At 39.1% G+C, this 23,873-nt stretch overlaps 2 protein-coding genes across 7 annotated transcripts in view; both read right to left on the bottom strand.

The window, feature by feature from the left end:
* The window catches only part of LOC103153487 (chloride intracellular channel protein 4), a 79,123-nt gene extending 69,030 nt beyond the window's left edge, over positions 1-10,093 (bottom strand). Inside the window, exon 1 of the mRNA XM_007574435.2 lies at positions 9,644-10,093. Within this exon, the coding sequence (XP_007574497.1) occupies positions 9,644-9,712 (69 nt within the window). The 5' untranslated portion in view covers positions 9,713-10,093. The remainder of the gene's footprint in view (positions 1-9,643) is intronic.
* Positions 10,094-11,057: 964 nt separating this feature from the next.
* Positions 11,058-23,340, bottom strand: srrm1 (serine/arginine repetitive matrix 1). 6 transcript variants are annotated; one of them, XM_007574379.2, is made up of 17 exons: positions 23,235-23,340; positions 22,541-22,630; positions 20,872-20,994; positions 18,165-18,335; positions 17,848-17,942; positions 17,482-17,694; positions 17,183-17,374; positions 16,977-17,096; positions 16,652-16,860; positions 16,445-16,525; positions 14,678-14,764; positions 14,337-14,472; positions 14,121-14,207; positions 13,566-14,039; positions 13,264-13,471; positions 11,993-12,166; positions 11,058-11,892 (listed from the first exon to the last, which is right to left on the bottom strand). In XM_007574379.2, the coding sequence occupies exons 1-17, from the start codon at positions 23,253-23,255 to the stop codon at positions 11,782-11,784; spliced, it is 2,592 nt and encodes an 863-aa protein (XP_007574441.1). In that variant the 5' UTR covers positions 23,256-23,340; the 3' UTR covers positions 11,058-11,781. The 6 variants fall into 6 exon arrangements, with proteins under 6 accessions (XP_007574441.1, XP_007574450.1, XP_007574456.1 ...); XM_007574388.2 differs by having other exon boundaries at positions 16,652-16,827; XM_007574394.2 differs by having other exon boundaries at positions 16,652-16,824.
* Between the last annotated feature and the right edge of the window lie 533 nt (positions 23,341-23,873).

Genomic DNA, 23,873 nt, shown 5'->3' with positions numbered 1-23,873 from the left:
GTCTTAATAAGCACTTTGAAAGTTTTCTGTATTCACAACATAAAGGCTGATTTCCTTTTACAGCAGGACTCGTGCTGCTGAATGTACCAACACCTGCGTTAATGATCGTCTCATCACGGTTCTTGTTCGACAAGGAAATTTCTCTGATTTAAACGAGACACAGGAAATCCATAGAGCATTGTGGAGAGGAACATAAGGCGCTACACTCAACAATGCTGACAAGCTGGGAGCGCTATAAAAGCAACCTGATCTTCCTGAATGCCTCAGCTGAGCCACAGCGGCAACACCTCCAAATCAGGCCGAACTGATAAAGGAAAATCATGCAGAACCAAGTACAACGTGCCTTTACTCTTTTCTTTTAACCAATTTAGAAAATGTCATATTTAAACTGATTAAAATTAATAACGTCCCATTTTTAAAGTTGAACAACACAAAGGTGAAAGTTTCATATTTATTTTGCGGGCCCCTGGATGTGTTTGTGCATGTAAAGCAGTCCATCAGTTCTGCAGAGCACAAGCTGAGGTCATTTGAATGCTGATGCCCCGGAATATATTCATTACGGTAGAGCTGCAGAACTCTGCATTCCCCTCTCTCTCTCTCTCTGTGCAGTTCTCCTTAAGGCGGTTTCACGTTTTCAAGAAACTGCACAGATCATGCAAAGTGGGCCGAAAGATAAGACTCATAGTTACTATAGGACAGATTTGGAGCGAGCATTGTGACCGATTAAAATCAGTTGACATCTTAGATAAACACTTTCCTATCAGAGATGCAGGTCTGATCTGTGGACAATAGAGGACTTTGTTCCAACCAAACCCAGCATTTTCTTGCTCATGTGGACAGACTTGCTGCTGTTGTCCTCTGTGTGACGCCCTGTGGGATGGCTCTGTTTGATCTGTCTGCTGGCTCCCATTGTACAGCGGCTGTCCTCTCCCTTTCCCTTTTTTGAACTCAATATCTGAAACGCTGGGATTAAATCCCACAGCCATTATTTGGTAAATGAAATTCCCCTCAAGCGTTTGCATGATCAGCTCCAGAATAAAGCTCCGGCCTCGGGGCAGTCGGACCTGCGTCAGGATCAGAAGGACATCAGCGGGATGATTATCTCCCAGCGCAGCGCCTACAGAGGAGCATTCAGGTCTAGATCAAGGGTGGAAACGCGACACAGCAACTGTTCCCATAGCAATGGCTGGAACATATGACATGGAAAGAAGAGCTTCCACCATGCAGAGGAAGAATAACGCAGGTGAACTGTCTGAAGCGCGCTCTCTGTCAGCGGTGATAAAATGCAAAGCGCATGACAAAATGGCATTTGTAAATCAAAAGAGGGTTTTACTGTAATTCAAGATAGAGAGCAGCTTTAAAATAGAGTACATATGAGTCACTGTGATCGAGAAAGAGGGCACCGTTTTCTTCCTTGTTCCCAGAGCAGTGGCAGACAGCAGCTCTCTGCCAGGAGAGATCGGCAGCATGACGAGAGCCAGAGACGTTACAGGAAGCTAGGAGGAAATTAAGGATCAAATGTTTTGATAAACATGAAGGAGTGTGAGGGGTAATAGATGCCTTAAGTGGGAATGAAAGGAAAAGGTTAGATAGCAAGCTCTGCAAGCAATGTGCTCTTTGGCTTACAGCCCTCTTCTTCCTCCTTCTCTTCCCTTTTAATTCCTTCTCCCCTCATCCTGGGCCCCTCTGTGGAGTTGGGGGGGGTTGGGCATTTGGAAAGAAGGGAGAAAGTATTCCAGAAATGTCCTGTTACACCCCCCCAACCAAGATGCCTTCCTTAGTTTAGGAGGTGATGCTGGGAGAGAAGAGTTTTACTGAAGAGGACAGCAGAATGATACTGTTCTCAGCGTTGCCATTAAAAGGTGAAAATTCATAACCCAGAAGAGGTTTGGGACAGCCTCGTAAACAGTGTCCGCCTTCGTCCTACTAACACTTTCCAGAGTTTGACATTTAGGAGAAGGTTTCTGGAGAAACTTCTGTAACGCACCAGCACAAAGCATGGCTTGTTTGTCAAGTTTTAGGTCATATTTTAGCAAGAGGAAGGAAAAAAAAAACACAAATAAAACTCATGCACAAGAACAAGCTATGTACCCATAAAAGGCAAAACACATGAGTTGGCAAAGGTGTAGCTTTTCCAAATAGGGCTGTTATTCTGATGATTATTAGGGGAAAAAATCTTAGCATGTTATGCTGATTTTTTTTTACTTGTTATGCAATATTAGAAATGCATTAAACATGTAAATAAATCCATACATTGCTACTGATCTGATCTGTTGATTATGTTTTAGATTAACCGATAAATAATTGGATAGCAATAGGTGCTTAATAGATTTTTTTGTTTTTTTTTTTGCAGAATTTAAACTGGGTAAGGCTAAAACTATGCCACTCAAGGAGTTCACAGAAGATAAGATAGATAGTTGCATTTTTTTAAAAATGTATATGTTTTTGAACAGTTTTGCCTTAGCTGTTGCTGTGTGTGTGTGTGTGTGTGTGTGTGTTTTTAAGCAAATTGGCATTTCCAGCTAATGATTAATCGATTATTAAATTCGTTGCTGATTATTTCAATAATAAATTCATCACAATTAATCATTTCAGTCCCATTTCCAATTAATTCCTTAAAGAATGTAGAAACATTTACTAGTGACAACTGTACTCATTTGTTTTCCCCAGTATTAGAAATGTCCAGCAGCTGCACACATATTTAAGTCATTTGGATAAAAAAAAAAATTATTTGAAACAGGAAGTAAGCATCAGCTGACTTTTGCAAACAGCAGAGAGAAAAATCAACAGATTCCAAACACACACACACACACACACACACACACACACCGTTGCAGTGGAGGGCGTGAGTGTGGTGTATCTAGGAGACGATGACCCGGACAGTGAGGCCAAACAAAAGTATTCAGGATGTGGCTGGGTATGCACTCCCAGGCACAAGCCCATAACATTTTCCAAGCATAAGACGCAAGCTCGACATTCCGTTTCTGGAACGGTGACGCGACAATTCTCTACAATAATGAATCCTGTTCATGCAGGGCACAGTCCGCTCAGCCTCTGGTATAGAAAGCTAATTTTAGTAACGTGGCGGCCCGTGCAGCTCCCCTCCCCGACACACTTCTTTTTCTAAATTGGTCGGACTGCTCTGAAGGTTCAAGCCGCACTTGACCGAATAAGGAACTGACGATGCAACGAACGCCACTGCTTCCCTCCTGATGCTTTCACACAGTAGGAATGCAGCCATGGAAACCTGAGGGCAACGCCTCTCGAGGCTTTCTGGAAAAGTCTCCAGAGTTGGTGGGTGACTAAAATAAACCCTGACTACATATGAAATGAACAACTCTGACATAATTACAGAGCTTGTACTGGAATTTTGTTCACTTTATAGATATATATATATAAAAAAAAGCTAAGTGTAATAATTACTCATGGGCCATATTGTTTAATCATTCGGCGCCTTGCAAAGTTATGCACACCTCTTTGAATGTTTTCATACTTTGTGAAGATGGGATTTTATATATGATACACCAACATAACGTAGTGCATGTTAAGATCACTAAGCTGCTCCCGTGTGTTAACAGATTCTCCCACCTGTACTGTAGATATTTTATTTTATTTTCAATTATTTCAATGATAGAAAGCTAAATACAGTTTGGATTTGTTACCTAAAAACTGTTCCACATTAGAACAACATTTTAATTTTCACTTATCATAAAACTGAAATACATAGAAATTTCTGATTACAGTGTAAGAAAATCTGAAACGTTTAAGGGCTGTGCCTACTTTTTCCAAGACATTAAAGACAAAAAAGCTAAAAAATAAAAAAATCCTTAAGGGTAAAAAAAGTGAGGTTTGGCCTTATGAGTGAATGACTCAGACTGGATCGGGTGGGTAATGAGTCCTGACCACAGTCAGAAAGATGAGTGTACAGAGGAGTCATTTTCAGAGGGAATATGGGAAAACCAACACATCTTTAGTCCGGCTCTGACTCAGGCTGCCGTCACTCTGTGGAAAACTCAGAACTTTCCAGTCAGTTGTCTGACTACTGTGCTGGATTAGTCCATGAAAGAAAACCAGTGGATTTGTGTGGAAACTTTGACCCTGAAGACTAAAAAAAGCCTTGAGCAGAAATGAAGGGAAGATAAAGGTAAAACAGGAGGTAAATGTTTCACCTTTACAGCTGGAAACCAGTCCCTAATTCCAGAGCTGGCGTGCCGATCAGTGCCAAAGAAACCCTGGTTTTATCAGCCCCGCTGAACAAACAGAGGCCAAACTGACGTGCCAAAGATTTGCCTCCCAGGTCGTCTACTACATCTTGCTTTTCCCTAGAACACTATAAATAATCAAATATGCAAAGCAACAGCTCGTGCTCCAGTTTGCGAGTTTGAATAGGTCAGTACATAGACTATTTTTATGCATCTTACTGCCCTTTCCTTTCAACAGGTGTTGTATTTCTAATTTCCATACAGTATGAAAATACTTCAAGCCTATCAAAAGGTCTCAAAGATATGAATGTTGTCTTTAATAAGGATAACTTTCTTTTTAAAACATGATCTTGCAGAAGTGAAAACTGAAAAGCTTAATAAAAATGGCAATAAACAACCAATCAATGTACTATTATTAGTAGTGCACGGAATATGTGTTCAGGTTACATATTTGAAGGAGTCAGCACACACCACATGAAATACAAGAGAGCATAACTTCAGTCTTAAGTTACTCGTCTATATGATCAACATTCTTTGCTAAAAGAAAAACCAAACAAACAAAAAAACACACACATATATATGAATTCCTTTTTTAATCCCATCTCTTTTCAGCAGATGAATTGTGAATACGCAACAAGAAAAAAAACACAAGTTACTCTCACATTAGGCTTATTATTTCACGAGAATGCTCTGATCCTAAATGTTTTATCTCCAGATGTTGAACTTACAAAAATGCAGGCTAAAAGTTTGCGTTTTGGTCATTTTTGTTTCTCTTCCACATGTCTGTGGTTACAATGTTTTATCTCCAGATGTTGAACTTACAAAAATGCAGGCTAAAAGTTTGCGTTTTGGTCATTTTTGTTTCTCTTCCACATGTCTGTGGTTACAATCAACATTCTCTTTAGCTGTATAACATTTCTACTAAGTTTTCCTCTTTGTGTTTTACTACCACAGGAAACGGCCATAAAGTAATAACTAAGGGTGTAGTGGGAATCTCATGGCACGAGATGCAACATAGGAGGCAGGAAAACCCATCAACAGCACCTTATTACCACATAATTAAAATATTCTTTATTGCCTGCCATGTACCAATTTTTATGTCGTGTGACGAGGATGATGAAATTTTGTCCAATCATACATAACAAAATAAGCACAGAGCAGCTTTGTATGAAATAAATGAAATGGAAGATTTTTTTTTCTTCTGAGACCAAACTAAGCAGTCAGCCATGTCCAAGTCTAACTCTGTCGCTTTCTACCGCAAAACAGTGAGTTGGTGCATCTTTGGGATTAGAAAGTGAAAACAGGGTCCAGCTAAAAACCAACAAAAAAAACTGCCAACAAATCAGAAAAGGAGAGGCTACATTTATTTCCTTAAGCCCGGCCGAGTGGCTTGGACAGAGCCACTCATCCTCAGAAAAGCCGATGAAATGTAAAAGGATGGAAATAAGTTTTAAACTTAAAGCTTCAAAATTGATTACGGATTGACTATACATTTGAAAAGTTTATGAAAAATCTTGACAAAACTCATGCATCAAACTGGCTGCATCGTGCATCAAATGGTAAACAGAAAATGGTAGACCCAAATACTTCGTACAATGAAGCTAAACTGTTTAGATATTGTACATCTATTGTCTATTCCTTCATTAAAACAATCTCTTTTGTTGGTATCCAAATAACACCAGATCTTATTTCACAGGCAGAATTACTAACCTTGTTTGATGTGGTCAAGAAGAAGGTGCGTTTTTTAAGGACCTGGACACAAATTAGTTTTGGTTTAATAGAAATTAAAGGGACTTGCTTCTGCAGCACCTGTTCAAATTGGCGTAATAACACACCAGCAGATCGATTAGGCCAGCAGCCAGAGACTCAGTCAACCAGACAGAAGCAGCAGCTCAGGGCCGTGCTGCAGAGGCAAATTCACAAAGCGTAAACAACACACAGCAAAACTCTGCGGCTAAACTGTGAGACAAGACATTAGCCTTTGTCCTCTAACTCACAATGCTGACAGATGACTAAACCGCTTTATTGATTTACTAATAAGTAGAAATGGTTGCTCAAAAGGAGATGAAGAACAGCTTAAAACAGAAAAATAAGACACCATTCAGCCTTGGATTTCTCACTGAAGAAGAAGATCTTTGTGTTTCCATAAAACCGTCAAATCACAAGGCACGTCTGACCGTCACATGCTGCAACAGATAGCACACCACTGGAGCAACTGTCCCTCAGGCCTCACAGTAAATCTCACAGGACAGGGACTGTGCGAGCATTAATGTTTACCATGAGGTTCATGAATAGAGACGAGAAAATAAAACCCGACTGGGAGCCCCGTCAACGGCAACAGAAAAGCTAAGCTGTCGTCAGCTTCAATGGTTCCCATGGGACCGTCCCAGAGGACACGCACAAACACAGATGGGCTCTTCTGCCATCCAGACCTAAAAGCACTTCTTAGAGCACATTTACTGGCAGCAGGCTGGAAGTCTGGAGGCAGCAGCAGACGGCTTTGCAACCATAATGTGTGACCCTGGCACGGTCTCGGCGTGCAGACGGAGATAAGGACTGCCTGTTTCCCAGACTCATCAGTATTCTGCTAATTTCCATTCAGTCAGGTCGGATGGAGGCGGAGAGCGTTTCAGTAACTGATAGAAATATGCTTATGGTACCCTTTGAACTTTTCTTTTTTAAATACATATTTTGTCCCATTACAAACTTTTATCTATATCATTAGGGCTGCGCGTGACAGACAAAATAGCACATAAATGGGGGGGGGGGGTTTATCTTCTGTTTTGTTTTGTCTGGGCTGAGTGTCATTCATTTAGCCTCTTAAATCAACACTGATAAATAAACCAAATTCACCACAAGTCATAGTAAATATCATCCACCTGTGTGTAGTTTCTCTGAATCCATATTCAAGTCGTATGCATCCACATAAACTGACAGGATGGGCAAAGGGGAATAGTAAAAAACAAAAAGCCAAACATTTAGAAGTTTATAGTTGTAACAGGACCACATTAGACACATGCTACATTTAACACATGGAGTCCATCACCACGTAAAGTGACACTTGATGAAGGTTATCTACTTGACGTTTCGATGAGTGGAGGTGCCAAGTAAAACAGACGAGCGGACGACAGGAAGTCAAAGTCCAGCACCAGGATGCTACTGAAAACAAAATGTTATCTAATCTTTTGATGAGGTCAACATTGGACCGTCCCACTTACAAAGCCATTATGTCATAGCCATGTGCAATTCGACGCTATAAAAACAAGCAATCATGAGAACGGTGTGAACAGCTGCCATGGCAATGCGAACATTGTTGCTATAAACAAGGGCAGGTAGAAAGAAATGCGAGATCATCCAAAATATCTCAGATCTGGGGCCGTCAGATTCTTCTAAAAAAGGTAAAAGGAGTTTGAGGAGAGTCTTTTTTTCTGGAAAGATTATTAGTCAGCTTGGAAATTTCACAGTAATGTGACAGATATGACATCGCACTGCGTGGAGAACTTACTGAACCCCACCTCACAGTAATGTGCCTGCGTGTCTCTGCTATTGTCTCCCATTACTGGGTTTAACGCAGCAAACTGAGAACGACGACATCAATAATACATGTGAGCCACTGCAGCTCCGAAAAACAAAACAAACAAAAAAAAAGATACACATTGCACAAAAAAATGTTTGGACTGCATGGAGCAAGGAGGGAGAGGCAGATGACAAAAGTTAGCCACAGTTCTAAACCTTTGAGACCAGGGGATGATGCAACCTCTACTGCAAGATGTGAAATCAGAAAGAAAGAGAGGGTTAAGTTTGTTGCTTAGTTCCAATAACACAGACTTGTCTTTAGACAGTTTTTCCTCAATGTTGCCATGGAAGTCTGCCACCTCAGTAAACACTAATGCTTAAAAGTATCGACATACTGGCAGGTTTGGACTTTTTCCAACCTGAACTGCTTTGTCATTCGGACAAAAAAAAAAAAACATCCATCAATTCATGTTGCCAAAGCAACATGAATTGATGGATGGTCAATGCAAAACATTCACAGTAAGCATCTGAGAAGAGTCAAGTATGAAATGTACAAGAGATGAAATGAGCATCACCTGGTCAATTTGGATTTGATGGCATGTTGTGATCATATTCTTAGTTCATTGTAATAAGTTTCAGTTTAAATATTTCCCACTGCACGTTTGGAAGATTATTATGGGAACCTCCCTTTGGAGGTTTTACAGATGCTGAAGAGAGCACTTACTCTTTCTGAGCTGGGAATGCCAGCAATCCCCCAGAATGAACTGGAGTGTGTGATGGAGGTGGCCGGGAACTGTTCACCCTCAAATAAGCGTAAGAAAATGGATGGGTGGATACATTTCTGTTTTGATTAGCCTCTGTTTGAAGCAGAAAACATTTCTCATGTAAAGTTATTTATTTGATGCTTTACCGTTCACCGTGCATGTGGTTGGTACAAGAGTTGCAATGCTGCAAAAACTAAATAAAAAGAACCACTGTAACAGGAGATTTCATAAAGTTGCAAACCTTTTGGTATGTCCATCCCTTCCAAATATTTGTGCTCTCAAACCAACAACCTCTCCCTCAATGCAGGACCACCTCCCACTACCCTTCCCCCCCTCCCATTTACTATTTTCCCGCCCTGGAAAGGAACACATGCTAAAGAAAGAAAACAGCCATTCACAAGTCCTCACCATCATCATGGTCCCTGATGAGGCAGAGCTGCATGAACTGACCTAAACGCAGTAGGCCCTAACAACTAGAATAGTATAATGTAGAAAATACGTATTCAAATAGACAGGCTGCATTGAAACAAAAACACACAATTTCACCAATTTTGTGTTGAAACAAAAACCAGCATACCTTTAAACAAAACAAGCTGGGGACTTCACAGGCTACTTGATGCCCACAATCCCAAAACATTTAACTAACACAACTGATTTCCAAGACAATCAGCTGCTTTAGAACACGACACCTTTCAGGAACAAACGCAGCACAATGAAAATGGTACAATGAAAATGGCACAAAAGCATAATTCCCATTGTTTGATCAAACCAGACTGACCGCAGTGAGCCTTTGTTAAGCGCCCCGTTTCCAATTTACCTCCCCTGCCCCCCAACCTTTGCGGGTAAAACCTACATCCACCCTGGCTAACACTCTGCAGACTCCACCTGGTTCCAGTTATTTAACATGAATATGTATTTAAGAGGCAAAAACACTTGGCATATCACAACAATAAAAAGTCCTCCAACCGAGACGTAGCTAAAATAAAACGTTTGAACTACAAAAAAAAAAAAACACTTGAATGTATTAGTACGATTTTTGCTTCCAAAGGCGTTAATGAGACTTAAATAATCAAATTACTCACTGATATTACTGTAGCAATGAGTCTTCGCAATAATAATAATAATAAAAAAAAACTTCTACGACTTGTGCTGCAGTCTTACCTTGACAAAAAGCTCGATGACGGGTTCGTTGTCCGCCTTTACTCCGTTCTGTGGCACGGATAACGACATTGTGGCTGCTTCTCTCAAGTTTTAGGGCAAAAATGACTTTTTTCCCCTTTGCTACCACGCCCGAATCAGTTCGGTTCTTTCCCCCCACCACTTCTATTTTCCCCCAACTCTTTCTTTTGGTAATTTTAGCACCAAAACCTCTTGGATATTTTCTTCCCCTCCGAGGAGGAGCGGCAGTTAGAAGCAGACAAAAGCGAACAAGGAGGAAAAAGGGCAGCGGGGTCTACCAAGTACAACTGTTTCAATGTCCACTACGCTAGCGTAGCTACAAAACTATCGTTAAAGCGCGAAGCTATCTCTGCTGGTCTTGTGTGGAGAACAGTGATGGCTCAGGGTGGGAAGAAGCATCGGGAATACTTAGCAGCGTGATGTCATTGGAATTGTGGGAGGGAGGTGAAGCTTGTGCTGAGGATGGTGATCCCTCGGAGCCGCTTGGTGGCTGACTGCAGAGGAACGATGGGTATGGCAAGCTAATTTACGACATAATAGTTATTCATATTACTTTAAACCCTGGGAAAAGCAAAGTCCAGAATTCCCCATATCCTTGACATTTTGACTTTAAATTACTTTTTCAAAAATTAAGTTACTTTTTTTTTTTTTAAACGGCATGTCAATAATTATCTATACTCTTGCACAATCAGTAGAAAAATCTTCATTGACATTACAGCAATGAAACCTTGCTGACAAGTTTTTATCACCTGAGAACCAAAACCTTCCAGGAACGGATGTAATTTGTTCAAAATGCTTCTTTTGCTGACTTAAAGAGCTCTTTGTGGACAAGGACCAGGGTATCTGAGGACTACTGCATCAAATCAGTGACTGCTGCTGAATGATCCCCCAGACTAATCTGAAAAACAGATCATTCTGTTTCTCCAGACTCTGGAGCTCTCTTCCTTTCAACTCTGTGATCTCTAAAAAGTTGCAAACTTATCTTTTTAAATATATTTGATTTTACAAATAACTTGTTTTATGCATTGTTGGCTCAAGCTGTTGTACCATCTTACTGAGAAGCGCTTTGCAATGTTTCTCTTGAAAGATGGTATATAGTTTTACTCACATTTGATAAAAAGTGAGCAAGTAAAAAAAAAAAAAAAGAAAAAGAAGTGCGCTGTGATGACTGCATGGCCACTCCATGAATCACCCTGCTGGGCACCATGACTATCAGACCTCTGCTGGGAGATGCTGTGCCTTTTCTTTACTTGGTATCAGATCAATACCAAAACATCTTTGTGCTATAACTTTTCAAAACTTTTGGAGCTGTGCTTTGCTTTACACTTTGCCAATCATACTTCTTTAGTAGATAAACATGAGTGAAAAAATTCAGTTTTAAACAGAAAAGTTTACGCTGTGTCTTAAAAAAAGGTTTAATTCTGAAAGGATGACAGGATGACGAGAGAAAAGGTTACTAAATACAAATCATACACTATAGCAGTCCCACAGAAATTAGCACAGGTCAGGGGCATCAACATAAATTGCATATCAATCAATTTAGAAAAAAAAATAATAATAAAGCATGTTTCACATCAAATTGCTTTCATTTTCAAATAAGACAATTTCAAAGTCAGAATAAAGCAGGTTAAATGATCCAACACCAGTTAAGTTAGAATATGAAACAGGATATTTTATTAAAGACTCTTCAGCTGCACGACATTGACGCAGCTTCCACTGTGAAAAGACATTAGTAACAGTTTCTTATTGTATGGTGTTATTTCCCTACGCTCTTCATATGGTCAGTGGTCCATGCACATCAGAGGTAATCACTGAACATGCAATCGCTTCTTAAATGATCTACTGTACATCAACATATCATTAACCTGCCCAACTCAAACCTATGAAATTAAAAATTTCTCCTGTTTAACAATCTCAAAGTATTGACAACACAAGTTTTACAGTTTAGATAAACTATCTAATGGATCCATTTTTTTTTCTTAAAGAAACTCACTTTCCAGAATGTACCAAACCTGTAAAAAGAAACAAGATTCAAGAATCAACAATTTGTACATTCTAAAGCTGAACCTAGGATGATGACAAACATCAAAAGTGAAAGGAAAACTCAAAAGCTTCATGTTTCAGGACATCTCTGAAGGAGACATCTGGGCCTTCCTCATTGAGCGCAGTGCCTTTTCTCGGAGGTGCTTTTCCAGATCGTCTAAGGCGTCATCGACTTCACTCTCCGATTCCTGCACAAAGATTAATGTATCTTCTTTTAAATTTACCAAAAATTATTTTGATATCATGCCAAAGAATATCGGCGCAAAAAACTACAAAAGAATCCTTTACCTTTCTCGAATCGCCGTCTTCCTCTGCAGGTCGACTCTCTTGGACGTCTCCGGTCGCAGCAGCACTGCTTTTCTCCTTCTTATGCTTCTTGTGCTTTTTGTGCTTCTTATCTTTCTTGTGTTTCTTTTCCTTCTTCTTCTTCTTTTTCTTTCCACCACCATCAACATCTGAATTCTGAAAAAAAAAACCAAATGGATGTTTACATTATGATTAATGTAAATGTAACCTCGCTTACGTCATAGAATTGAACTTTGTCAAAGTCATGAGCTCCTTTTTCTGTCATAAATTTAAGGACAGGTGCATCTGAGAAAATTAAAAAGTATCAAAATGTGAAATTACTTTAGTATTTAAAAATTTAATTTTTACACAGAAAATTAGATATGAAATACCAAAAAAAAAAAATCAAAAATACAAACTTGGCTAAACAGACAACTAAACCATGCCGCCATTTGCCGAGGCTCGTCCAAACTATCAGTTTAAATGTGAAGTTTAAAAATCCACTAACATGGCGAGTTTATCTGGAGATGACTGATCTGAAGTATTTTGTCTATGAGGTCTACATTGTAAAAGGAAAAAAAAAATCTATTTCCTAGATAAAATAATTACAGTGTATTAGCAGCACAGTAAGCATACTGTTACACATCTTAAGTAACAGTTTACAACCCTTTGCTCTTTATTAGAAAGAATCCTACGACTTCAGAAAAGGTTACTTCAGTATCTAAAATGGTGGAGTATCAAATTTTGTGACAACCGTATTCAATACTGGCCTTCAGTTCATCCGCATCACTAACTCTGGTGTCTTATCTTCCTTTTAAGACTTAGTAAACTCTCTATGGGGTTTAATTCAGATCAGAAGGCTGAAAAATTAAGCTAGATGACATCACAGTCATTAAAGCAGGCATCAGGACTCCAGTTCCTGCTGGAGAATGAAATCAGAATCCTCACAAAACTCAGCAGAGAGGCACGAAGTCCTTTAAATATTTTGGTGGTGCAGTTGTGGTTTTGATCAAAGAATTCAGACAAATACCAGCAGATGACATGGCTCCTCAAATCAGAACAGACTGTGGAGGATTAACATTTGTCATCAAGCAGCTCAAATTCAGAGCCTCTCAATTTAGTTTTAAGAAACTGATCTTCATACTTCTAAAAACTTTTCATTAGCTGTTAATCAAAATGACTAGAAATACACACATGGCATTTCTGATGCTGCATAAAATAAATGAGCTTTGATGACATTCTAGTTTATTGAGAAGCGACTGTACTGGACAAACCTTGCTGGGAGACTGACTGCCAGAACCACTGGTAGCCTTTTTGGCCGGGGGAGGAGGAGGTGGAGACCCGCTGGCGGAGCGGGAAGGTGACGGGGAAGCTGAGGCCGGGGCCAGAGCCGGGACCGGACGTTTCTGAGCTGCCGGTTGAGGGGAAAGCGATCGGGATCTGGACGAAGCTCTTCTTATAGGCTTCGGACTGGGAGAGATTCTATCAAAGAAAAACAAAAAGAAATAAAGAAATTTAGAGGCTATTGAAAAGCGACATTAAATCTGCATCTGATGGAAACATGTCCTAAACTCACCTTTTGTTACGCGGCTCTGGGGTGCGAGACACCCTACGGATGAGCTTACTGCTATGTGGAGGGGACTGCTGTCTTCGTTGGGCGGAGGGGGACGTGCTGGACGAATCAAAGCGTCTCTGGGGACTAGTGGACCGCCGAACAGGGCGACCTCGGTTAGCAGGGGAGGGGGATAGGCGTCTAGCAGACATGACCGGGGATCGGGTGTCCCTGTTCGGCCTGGCAGACAGTGGGCTCCTTCTATGTCTCGGGGGAGACGAGGAGGAAGGAGGCGAGCGTCGCCGCTGTGCGGGAGAGCTTCTACGTTTAGGTGATCTGGAGGAGCGTCGCTTAGGGCCTGGAGAAAAGCGCTTCGTGGGAGAACTGGACAGCTTCCTCTTCTGTGGAGGCAAAGGTGAGGGGCTGTAGCGGCGCTGGATAGGGGGAGAATATCGTCTGGGGGACAGAGAGCGACGGCGGGGAGGAGGGGAAGGAGACCTGGGAAGAAAAGCATTTATAAAGCAAACCAGTTTTTCAAATATTAAATGCTAGCGTTCTTCATCAGTAGCAAGATCATACCTGCGTCTGGGAGGGGAGGGAGATCTACGACGTCGAGGGGGAGAAGGAGAGCGATGTCTGCGTCCAGGAGATGGAGAACGTCTCCTCCTGAAGGTACAAGCGTCAAACAATTGTTTTTTTTGTTTTTTTTACTTCACATTAGGAAAAATATGAAAATTATATGCGGAACAAATCACTATCAAATAATCTAGTTGTTTAAAAATCAAGTTGTCCGACCTCGGGGAGGGATCTCTATGTCGCCTACGAGGTGAAGGCGTACGGCTGCGTTTCCTCCTTACTTCACCATTTCTGGCGCCTGGCCCTGCTGCTGACCTCTTAGGTCCTTCATCTTCTGAGGAGGAAGATCCTGAATCTGAAAGAAAGAAAACAAAAATCTAACTTTTTTTTTCTCTCATGGCTTCACGAGTTGCTGAAAAGACAAAAACAACAACACCAAGGTTGGGACAAGGACACAGCTTCTAAAGTCCATGAGACGATGGAGGCAAGATGACAGAAGGAGACTCGGTTAGAAAGAAGGGTGAAAAAAATAACGTAGAAAAACAAAAACGCTTCTTAACCTGAAGAGGACTGTTGATTCTGCCTGCGATATTGACGTCGCTGCTGCACCGAATCTGCTGTTGCCCCTTTTTCATTTTTATCCTCCTCTGAAATGTAAAGCATTGAGCGTCTGATCAGTGTGAGCAAGGCCATGGACAGAGTGCCAAGGAAGAGTTACAGAAAGTACTTAACAGCGTTCACAGTTGGCTTTGTCAGAATATGGTGCAATATAACAATATGGGAGGTGCTGGACTCAATTATGGAGTTATACCGTATGGCTGGATCTATTTTTGTTCAATAAACCAACTTTGTAACTTTGTAAATTCACTGCTTTGCAAAAGTGTTCATACTCCTTGACCTTTTTCCCATTTTGACACATTACTACCAGAAACTATGAAGGATTTTATGAAACATATAAGTTAGTTAAGAATTGTAAAGGGGAATTCTTAAACAGATTTGTTCACCAGTCATGAATCTCTGCAGGTCCTCCAGCATTACCAAGGGCCTAAGAAAGGCATTTTGGATCATTTACTGCCACAGTGACAATTTTTAATTTCTTATGATAGGAATCTGGATTTCTTTTTTATATAAAAATAAATTCAAACCGATAGATTTTTACAATTTTCTCCATGAGAGCATTCAATGAAAAAATTAAAGGTCCATACCGCCCACCCCTTCTCTCACTGTCTTAAAGCTGGGCCATAATTTCCATTCCAATTAAATAGTGCTTTATGAGATGCTCAGAGCTTGGAATATTATTTTATAATCTAACTCAATTTTAAATTTCTACATCTAAAAAGAGATCAAATATCACACTTGTGTAGTCTATTTAGATGTAAATAAGAATACCTCAGTAAAGAAGAGGGATGAATATTAAAACACACTAAACTTTTTATATCTATATTTATAAAAATTGAAGATCATGAATGATTATTTTTTTCTTTACAATACTGCACTGCTCTGCATTTGTTTATCCCAACCAAAAAAAGAAAAAAAAAAAAAAAAAAAAAAACCCAGAAGATTGTGGTTGCAAAATATGATAAGGGTCAAGATGTATTAAACTTCGACACATTTCTGTATACTCACAACAAAACTTGGATCAAGTTAGCAAATTAAAACTTTACAAAAAATATTCTTAAGTAAACCTTTACTAAATCTTCTGCTATATATTTGCTATTTTTTGGACCTAAAGCTCTCCAACACCTGGACAGTTTCTTTGGTGTGACAATTGTCATTTATGTTCTCTACTGATGACGATTTGCAACTTTATACAGCATTTTCACAACTCACCTTTTCAAACTGTATTATTGTACATTATCATGATTTATTATTGAGGTAAACAGCAGTAGAGGTGTACATTAAATCAAGGTAATATAGCATGTTTGCCATTTTTAGACAAATTGTATTTTTTCCCCACCAGTGCTAAACTGGTTCTAGTGTTATCTCAGTACCAGAAGCTAGAGGTGTGGCCATAGTAACCAAAAACCAATCCAAAATGTTTTTAGCACCATTTTTTGGAACCAATATTAAATTTATCATTCACTCTAGTTTAAGATAAGAATCACTGGGCTTCAATAGAAATAAAAAAAATATTCATAAATTACAGAATATGTTTGAAGGAACACTTGTTTAGTAGAACTGTCAGAAGATCAGCAATTTAGTATACAGACATGTAAAAAAATATATATACTCAATGGCTTTCCACACCAGTCCTTTCTTAAAAACCCATTTATAGTCCAGGGCTGGTCGTTGTATTTTTTTTTTTCTTAAAGACGACAAACTCTTACCTGACTCAGACCCCTCAGAGGTTCTGGCCTTTACAAAGTCAGATGGAGAATCTCCCCTTCCTCCAGGTTTTCGCTTAACACCTGAAAGTGACAGATTCAAATCTCAACATGCATTCACTGTAACTGAAACCTGAAGATGTTTGGATGAAATAGTCTGACTGTAGTAAAAAAAAGTTTGCTCAGCAGAACAAGAGGTGAAGGTCTTACCTGATGATCTTGGCGGGGAAGCGGAGCCCCGGCCTCTCCTGGCTCGGGGAGACGGCGAGCGTTTGTCCTTCCCAACGGGGCTTACAGAAGCACCAGGACGATGGAGCTGTTTCCGGGGCGGCGTGGTAGATATTCTCTTCACAGGTTTCTTAGGTGAACGTGACCCTGAGGAGCTGCTACCAGAAGATGAAGCAGAACGGGAACGCCTCCTAAAATTAACATATTTCCAGTAATTTAGGGAAACCTAATCAAATGAGATCAAATCTAATTAAGTTAATCTTCGGGGACTTTAAATATCCAATGTGTCTGTGAAGGTGTGACTGACCTGCGAACAGGAGACCGCCGGTGTCTGTGCCTGGAGCCGGTGGGGCCACGTCTAGGGGGACTCCTCCGACGGGGAGACATTCTCCTTCTGGGACTTTGTCTTCTACGAGGGGAGTAAGATCTGATATAGTAGAGAGAACACAATTTTATTACACGTTTTCGACATTTGTTTCTGTGATATTTTTGCAAAAAAAGAGAAAGCATCACCTAGACCGGGAGCGTCGCCTGCGAGAACGAGAGTGAGAACGTGAGCGAGAGCGGTGGTGGGGTCTTTCCTTCCTTGTTTCCTTTTCTCTTTCACGAGACCTTGGTCTTTCATCTTTTTTGAGCGATTTCTCTGGGGATGGTTCTTTGACTTCGGTCAAAGAGTCTGCTTTAACTGACTCTACAACTGTGTCACTATAAAAAAAAAATAAAAAAAAGACAAATGAATCAATACATTTTAAGTATGCAAGAAGAAAGAAGAAAGAAGCCAAATCTAGTTGACACAAAACAGGGAGTTTTACATTAACCCAGTAGACGAAGCTTCTTGGACAACGGTTTCTGGCAGGCCTGTTCCTGATGTGTCTGGCTCCTCAGGCTGCTGCTGAGACATTTTAGTGTTGGACTGCATCAGAGGTGGAGGGGGGGAGTCTCCAACAACTGGGCTGGGTTTGCGCACTGGGGATCGCGACGGACTACGCTTCCTTTCACGCTTCCCTGGAGACCTCGTCTTCCACCTTATCAGACACGCAGTAACATTAGATTCAATACAGAGACAAATCCACATGTTTAAATTCAGATAACTTTCATTACAACAACAAAAAAAAACTGTCTGCAAATTCACACACAAAGCAAAAGAAGCCCAAAGAAGGAAAAGAGAAAACAAATACCTTCTTGGGCTCTTTGATCGAGTCCTTTCTCTTGTGTCCTTGTCCTTCTTATCCTGGTCAACCTTTTTCAAAGAAGCAAGCTTCTCCTGTTCAATCTGCCAGATATGAATCACATGTAAAATGATGTATAAGATTTTTAATAATATTGTCAGTGTAAAATACTGAGGTAAACTGGATCACCTCTGTCCAGATTTCTACAGGAATGTTTTAATCAGATAAGCGTAACATAAAAAAAACTAGCTTGTGACGTGTTAAGATATTTATTCAAATTTGAGATTCCCCACAACACCGAGCTGTTCCGTTGTGAAGATAATCACCTGTCTCTGTCGGATTTCTTCTTTCTTCTGCTCCAGAAAAGCAGAGGGGATGCCAGCGATGTTCTCCTGTGCGCTCAGCAGCAGGGGCCAAAGGTCCCTCATGAACTCCCGGGCGTTCTTCCCATTCAGGAACCCCGTCAGGTTAATCTGCATCATCTTGCTGTCGGGGTGCTGCAACACAAACATGAAGGGGAGAGAGAAACAAATATGGCCATTTAAATAATTGAAAAGAAAACATCTAGAGGGAGGCAGGGCCCCAGAATTGGGGTGACCTGCCTTCTAACCCTGTCTAAGCTAATCCTGAGTTATAATTAGCCTTATCAAAAACATGTACAGCTCTGAAAGCAAAACTTAACATCTCAGAGTTTCACTATTAGAATTGTACACAAAAAAAACTAAGATTAACTCAGATACTGTATTGTACTCAATCTCTTGGCACTGACAATGTGAGTTAGCTGAGGGGAGACATATCTAGTAATAAAAATGCATGCAAAAAAATGTTTTAAAATCCCAGTTACATCCCAGTAAACCCTATCGCAATCTTTTGAGAGATTATTTGTATTCCTCAGAGCTACCCCGCTACTTTTCATCCCTGTGCCACTAACCACCCCCAGTTCTTCCAGTCTCCCCACAGTCTATAGTTCTGAGGTTAAACAAGTAAGCACAATACAGAGTGCATCAAAACCCAACACAGCAAGTACAGTTCCGGTGTCTTCAGTGAGTCCCGTGGGATCAGTGGGCACGGAGCTCCATTGGCTGGCTTCCGCCTCCCTACTGCTTGAGACTCAACCACCTTGAGCATAATGTTATATCATTTATCTAAATTGCAAGAGACGAACAAGCAATAATGAGTACACAGTTACACAAAAAAATATATTTTTATTCAAACTAGATAAAATTGAGACATATCATAATCTCAACTCTATTACAGTACAATTTCTTTCCACAATGCAAACATAATTATCTTACAGTTAGCTTTTAGCACAACCCCTGCAAATAAAAAAAACTAGGGCAAGCTAAAATTTAAAGTAGAACATTAGCTGAAAGCTATGCTGCTGTCAAAACAAACATCATGTGAAATAAATACCTAAGAATTTGAACACAGTAGAAAAATTAAAGTCCTAACCAAGGCTAGTATCCATAGATGCTTGCAAAGGGTATTCCATGGTGTAATCAAAATATTTAGGATTTTTTATTTAATGACTTGAGTTTCTGCTTCACACTGGCCTTCTATTACTAAAAGCAAATGTGTGTGCAATGATAACCAGCCAATAGTAGACTTCACAAGAGATTTGTGTTATACGGGAAAAAAAAAACGTTGTCTGTTTTATTTTCTTGTTTTAAACAAAAAAAAAAACGTATGAGGGGAATAAAAGGAGATAGCTTATTCTGACAGGAGTGCAAATCAGGTTATTTCAGACTAAACTTCTTAGACTAAAGCTTGTTATGTAACAGATAAACAGTTTTTAATGAATGTGTGCATTGGTAAGCTGATATGTAGCTGAAAAGTATTGTTTCTAGTAGTTAAAATTGTTTTTTGCTGACCTCCAGTGGTTGAAGTTATCAACTTGCAAATGTAAAACACTCTCCTTTTATCTTTAAACAAGGAGAGTTTTGGGATTTAAAGATGTGCAATAAAAAGTTCATTGAAAAAAGTGATCAAAAAAAATTTAAGAACTTAAAAAAGGAAAGCAAGTAAACTTGAATAGGTAGTAAAGGTTTTAGTAAAAATTTGAGCTAGAAAAAAATTTAAGGCACCAGTTTGTCATTGGTTACTATGGCCTTAACACCATTTTACAAACAGTTTCACTTTCAGTTTTTCTCCAATTAATGACTAAGGTGAGAAGATCTGTTTTTTTTTTCCTCCCTTAACATTGTTTTATAGTTTTTAACAACTTATGGCTACTCATAGCGATCCCTATTGGCCCTAGCAACACTGCTTCACACTTTATTTAGGAACTTTTAAAGGCTTATGTTCTTTTTCACAATTAGATGGAAACTAAGCTATGGAAGGGTGTAGGTAAAAGTGCAACTTCAGACCCCACCCTAAAAAGCTAAATGTGAAACTTGCAATCAGGGGGGGTCAGTGAGACAATACTTTTCAGTTTAGGATTTGAAAAGTAAAGAAATAATTATACCAAGAAACAAGCTACAGATTTTTTTTTTTTACTTTTTCTGTATTATCTTTTATCATCTGTAACATTGTTAAATATAAACTTAGCAGCCTAATTATAAACTATATATGTACATACGGACAGTATGATTATGGTACTGTTCAGTTTTGTCTTTCACTGGCATGATATGGATGATCCCTATATACAACTCACCTCAAAACACACACTGCACCATGAAGGGAGAGTTGGGCTCAGAGACTTTGGGCTCAGGAGAGAGCTAATTAGATGTTGGTGCTATACTTCTGATGCAAGGTATAACATCCATATTGGTTCAGGCCTTTTAAATCATAAATCACATCATCATTAGAAGACTGCTGAATAAAGGCATGTTGTCACAAAACAGCAAAACATGGAAATTTAACACAAGTCAGATTTAAACCAATTTTTACTTTACCCATTCAATTTCAGTGTCACTAGGATCTGCAAATATTTGTTCATGTCCCTTCTCACTGGCTTAACAATACCCTCAAATTAACAACAGTTCTTTCAATAAAAAAAAAAACAACAACAAAATATTAAGACAATGACTTTACCTTTTCTTCAAGTTGGTTGAATATGAACTCTATGACCACATCATCCTCAAATCCCAGAATCTCAGTCACACGTTGAGTGATCCATGGTTTGATGACTTCTAGGTTCACTTTGGTCATGTCCACCTACGGAAAGAACAAGCAACAGTTGTGGAATTGTAAACATACAGCAAATATATTAATAAAATATATAAATACTATAAAAGTAAACTTATGTCAGCATACATATTTTTCAACAATAAGGTAAATGGCTCACTCTGCGCTTCACTAAATAACTCATTTGAACCAATGTTCAAGTGAATGTAAGCATAACAGATAAATTCAGCTGATGTCCAAATGGCATGCACACATCTCTACACGTTATAAAATTCAACTTGGAGGAATCTCAATGATGATTAGGGATTTTTTTTTTTTAAACTGCACATGCTGCATTCATGTACAGCTGGAACACTAGGATGTCCCAGCTTAAATATTAACTTCAAAGTAGGGCTGGGAGATATGGCTGAAAAACCTAAGATGCAAGTGTTTCACATCAGTCAACATCAATAATAGTTGATTTCTGTTTTAAATATCTGAAATACTGCCAAATTGGTGGTGGGACCATTCCTGTTTTATAGCCACACCGTGTTTTTTTTATTTTTTATTTATAAGCAGTTATGAGGCAAAGTGGTGAAACCTGAAACTGCAAGTTACTCAACAGGTTGTTGCTATGTAACCAAAGAGTGAGTTAGCCGATGCCACCAACCTTGCTAATGGGTTGTATTGGTGGCATCTGTGTAGTTTTGGATTGGAGTTCAGCGAATATTCTATCAGATGTATTATCTATATTGATCACATGTCTATCGCAAATTAGATTGTTATTGATTTATTGTCCAACCCTACTCTAAATATGTTTAAAAGTCATTTAAACATATTTAATTATCAAATATGGGCAGTTGCTTTTAAAAATGTCTTAAATTTAACACTAATTGTTTTCAATTGGTTAATCTCCAGTCAGTTCTAAGCTTTTCCATTCTGAAAGTTTAGAACAGAAAATCTAATTAAGTTTAAAAACTGAAAAAGATTATGTGCTTACTGCAGAACAAGGTGAAAAAATATACATGTAAATATTTTTAATTTACTTTTACCGAAAATGTAACAAGAAGAGATTTTTGCCCACTGCTACAGTCCTACAACAATCTCCTATAAGGAAATTTGGCTATGCAACTATTAAGACTTAGTAGCAGTAGGTCACTCAAAGAGTTATTTTGGGCTGATTAGAGGTCAAAATTGCTTATATTTTTTAAACGTCAACTTGTTTATATGGGCCACAAGTGCCGCAATAAAAAAACTGTACCAAAAAAGAAGATAACATGCAATTTATTCAGCATAATCTAAAATATAAAATATTTGTTTGTTTTCTTTATCTCAGAGAATTTTTAAATTACATAAAAATGTAATGCTTTTAGTAAACTACGTTAATATGATGTTCTGAAATGATGCATATACTAATATATAATATAACCTTATGCATACTGGACAAGGAAGTCCAGTATGCACGTGTTTCCAGAAGTAACTTCGGTTTAATCATTTTCGTGTAACCAATACTTGAGGAATTTTAATGCAACAAGTTTGTGTTTTAGAATATAAACATCCACGTTAATAATAAAGCTCGTTGTCAGACATAGCCCACCTTCTTGTCGAGACATTCTGCAAATTTCAGCTGCTTCAGCAATTTTTTCTGCTTGTTGCTGAAACGGTTGTCTTGCTCCGCACTCGTGCCCTAAAATAAAAACAGGCAAACATTTTTCAGTCAATCTGGGTCACACATGATGATCAGTTGCTAAGTCACCAGCAGGAAGATAAAGGTTTCGTAGTAGTCGTCACATTACAAACAAGATAGGAACATTAGGGGACATTAGTAAGCAAGAAGTCAACAAACCCCGGTGTAACATTTCTAATTGTGTAACATTTCTAATTAACATCGGCGCAAACGTGTTCGCGAATAGCTTGTCGAAACATTAGCGACGCACCGGCCAGGCGCCATCTTAAGCCAAGGTCTGGTCTAATTCCTGCAATATTACCCACGAATAAGCCAAAAACATTTTAAACCGGCAAAGTAACATTTAATGATGAAGTACTATAATAAACACTTGTTATATAAACACTAATTCATTCCTAAAATGCCTCAGTTCAAAGAAACCCCATAACGAAATCCCGAATTATTTGACATCAGTTGATAGACGAAGCCACGACCGCACTGCTTCTAACAGTATGGCCTCCTACCTAAACACACACGCCATATTCACGACAAATATCAACAATATATGAGCATGCAACCAACCAAAACGGCGATAACGCATTAGCTATTTGCTTAAAGCACTTACGCGGAAAAATCCCGCGTCCATTTTTGTTGAAATACGATTGTTTCAGGCGCAGTGGAGAAGGACGTGCGTCGGCCCGGTTGAACTCTTGAGTGGGAAGCCGGATGAAACGTGCGTCCCGTGAGGAAGGAACCGGTACTGCAGCTGGAGGAGTAGTTCCTATTCTGTATTGGAGAACGAAAGTTACGAAAGCAAATCTACGTAAATTCACACTGTTTACTACGAGTATCGTTTCACAGCAAGACAACAAGAATCTTAGACTAGGAGCCCGATCACATAGTACCTTTGTGGGACCTTTTTTAAAAATATTTATGTGCCACTACCACTCTGAAACGTGGTAGTGGCAGCATAATAATGTGGGGATATTTTTGTTTATCACAGACGGTGAAGCTTGCCAGAGTTGATGGAAAGATAGGTGGAGCTAAAAACAGAGCATTCTGTGAGAAAACCTATCCCTCTTAAATGTATGACTATAATTAAAGTATAAAAGTATAAAAAAAAGTATAATTAAAGAATAACATATACATTATTTCAATTTTGAAGAGTTTACAAATTCAAATGTTCAAATTATTATTTTTTTTATATAATTTACATCTGAATGTAAAGCGTAATTCTCATTTTTATAGATAGAGTAAAACACAA

The sequence above is a fragment of the Poecilia formosa genome, unplaced genomic scaffold, assembly GCF_000485575.1.
Source record: "Poecilia formosa unplaced genomic scaffold, Poecilia_formosa-5.1.2 Scaffold8, whole genome shotgun sequence".
Taxonomy (NCBI): domain Eukaryota; kingdom Metazoa; phylum Chordata; class Actinopteri; order Cyprinodontiformes; family Poeciliidae; genus Poecilia; species Poecilia formosa.
Note: the sequence above shows the minus strand (reverse complement) of the source record. Positions and strands in the feature narration are given on the sequence as shown.

Excerpts from the sequence above, each read along its gene's own strand:
- srrm1 (XM_007574379.2), bottom strand. The coding sequence starts at position 23,255 with ATGGACGCGGGATTTTTCCGC. Across the intron at positions 18,336-20,871 it reads TCAACCAACTTGAAGAAAAG|CACCCCGACAGCAAGATGAT; the intron begins GTAAAGTCATTG and ends TTTGTGTTGCAG. Across the intron at positions 13,472-13,565 it reads CCAGAGCCGCGTAACAAAAG|AATCTCTCCCAGTCCGAAGC; the intron begins GTGAGTTTAGGA and ends TTTCTTTGATAG.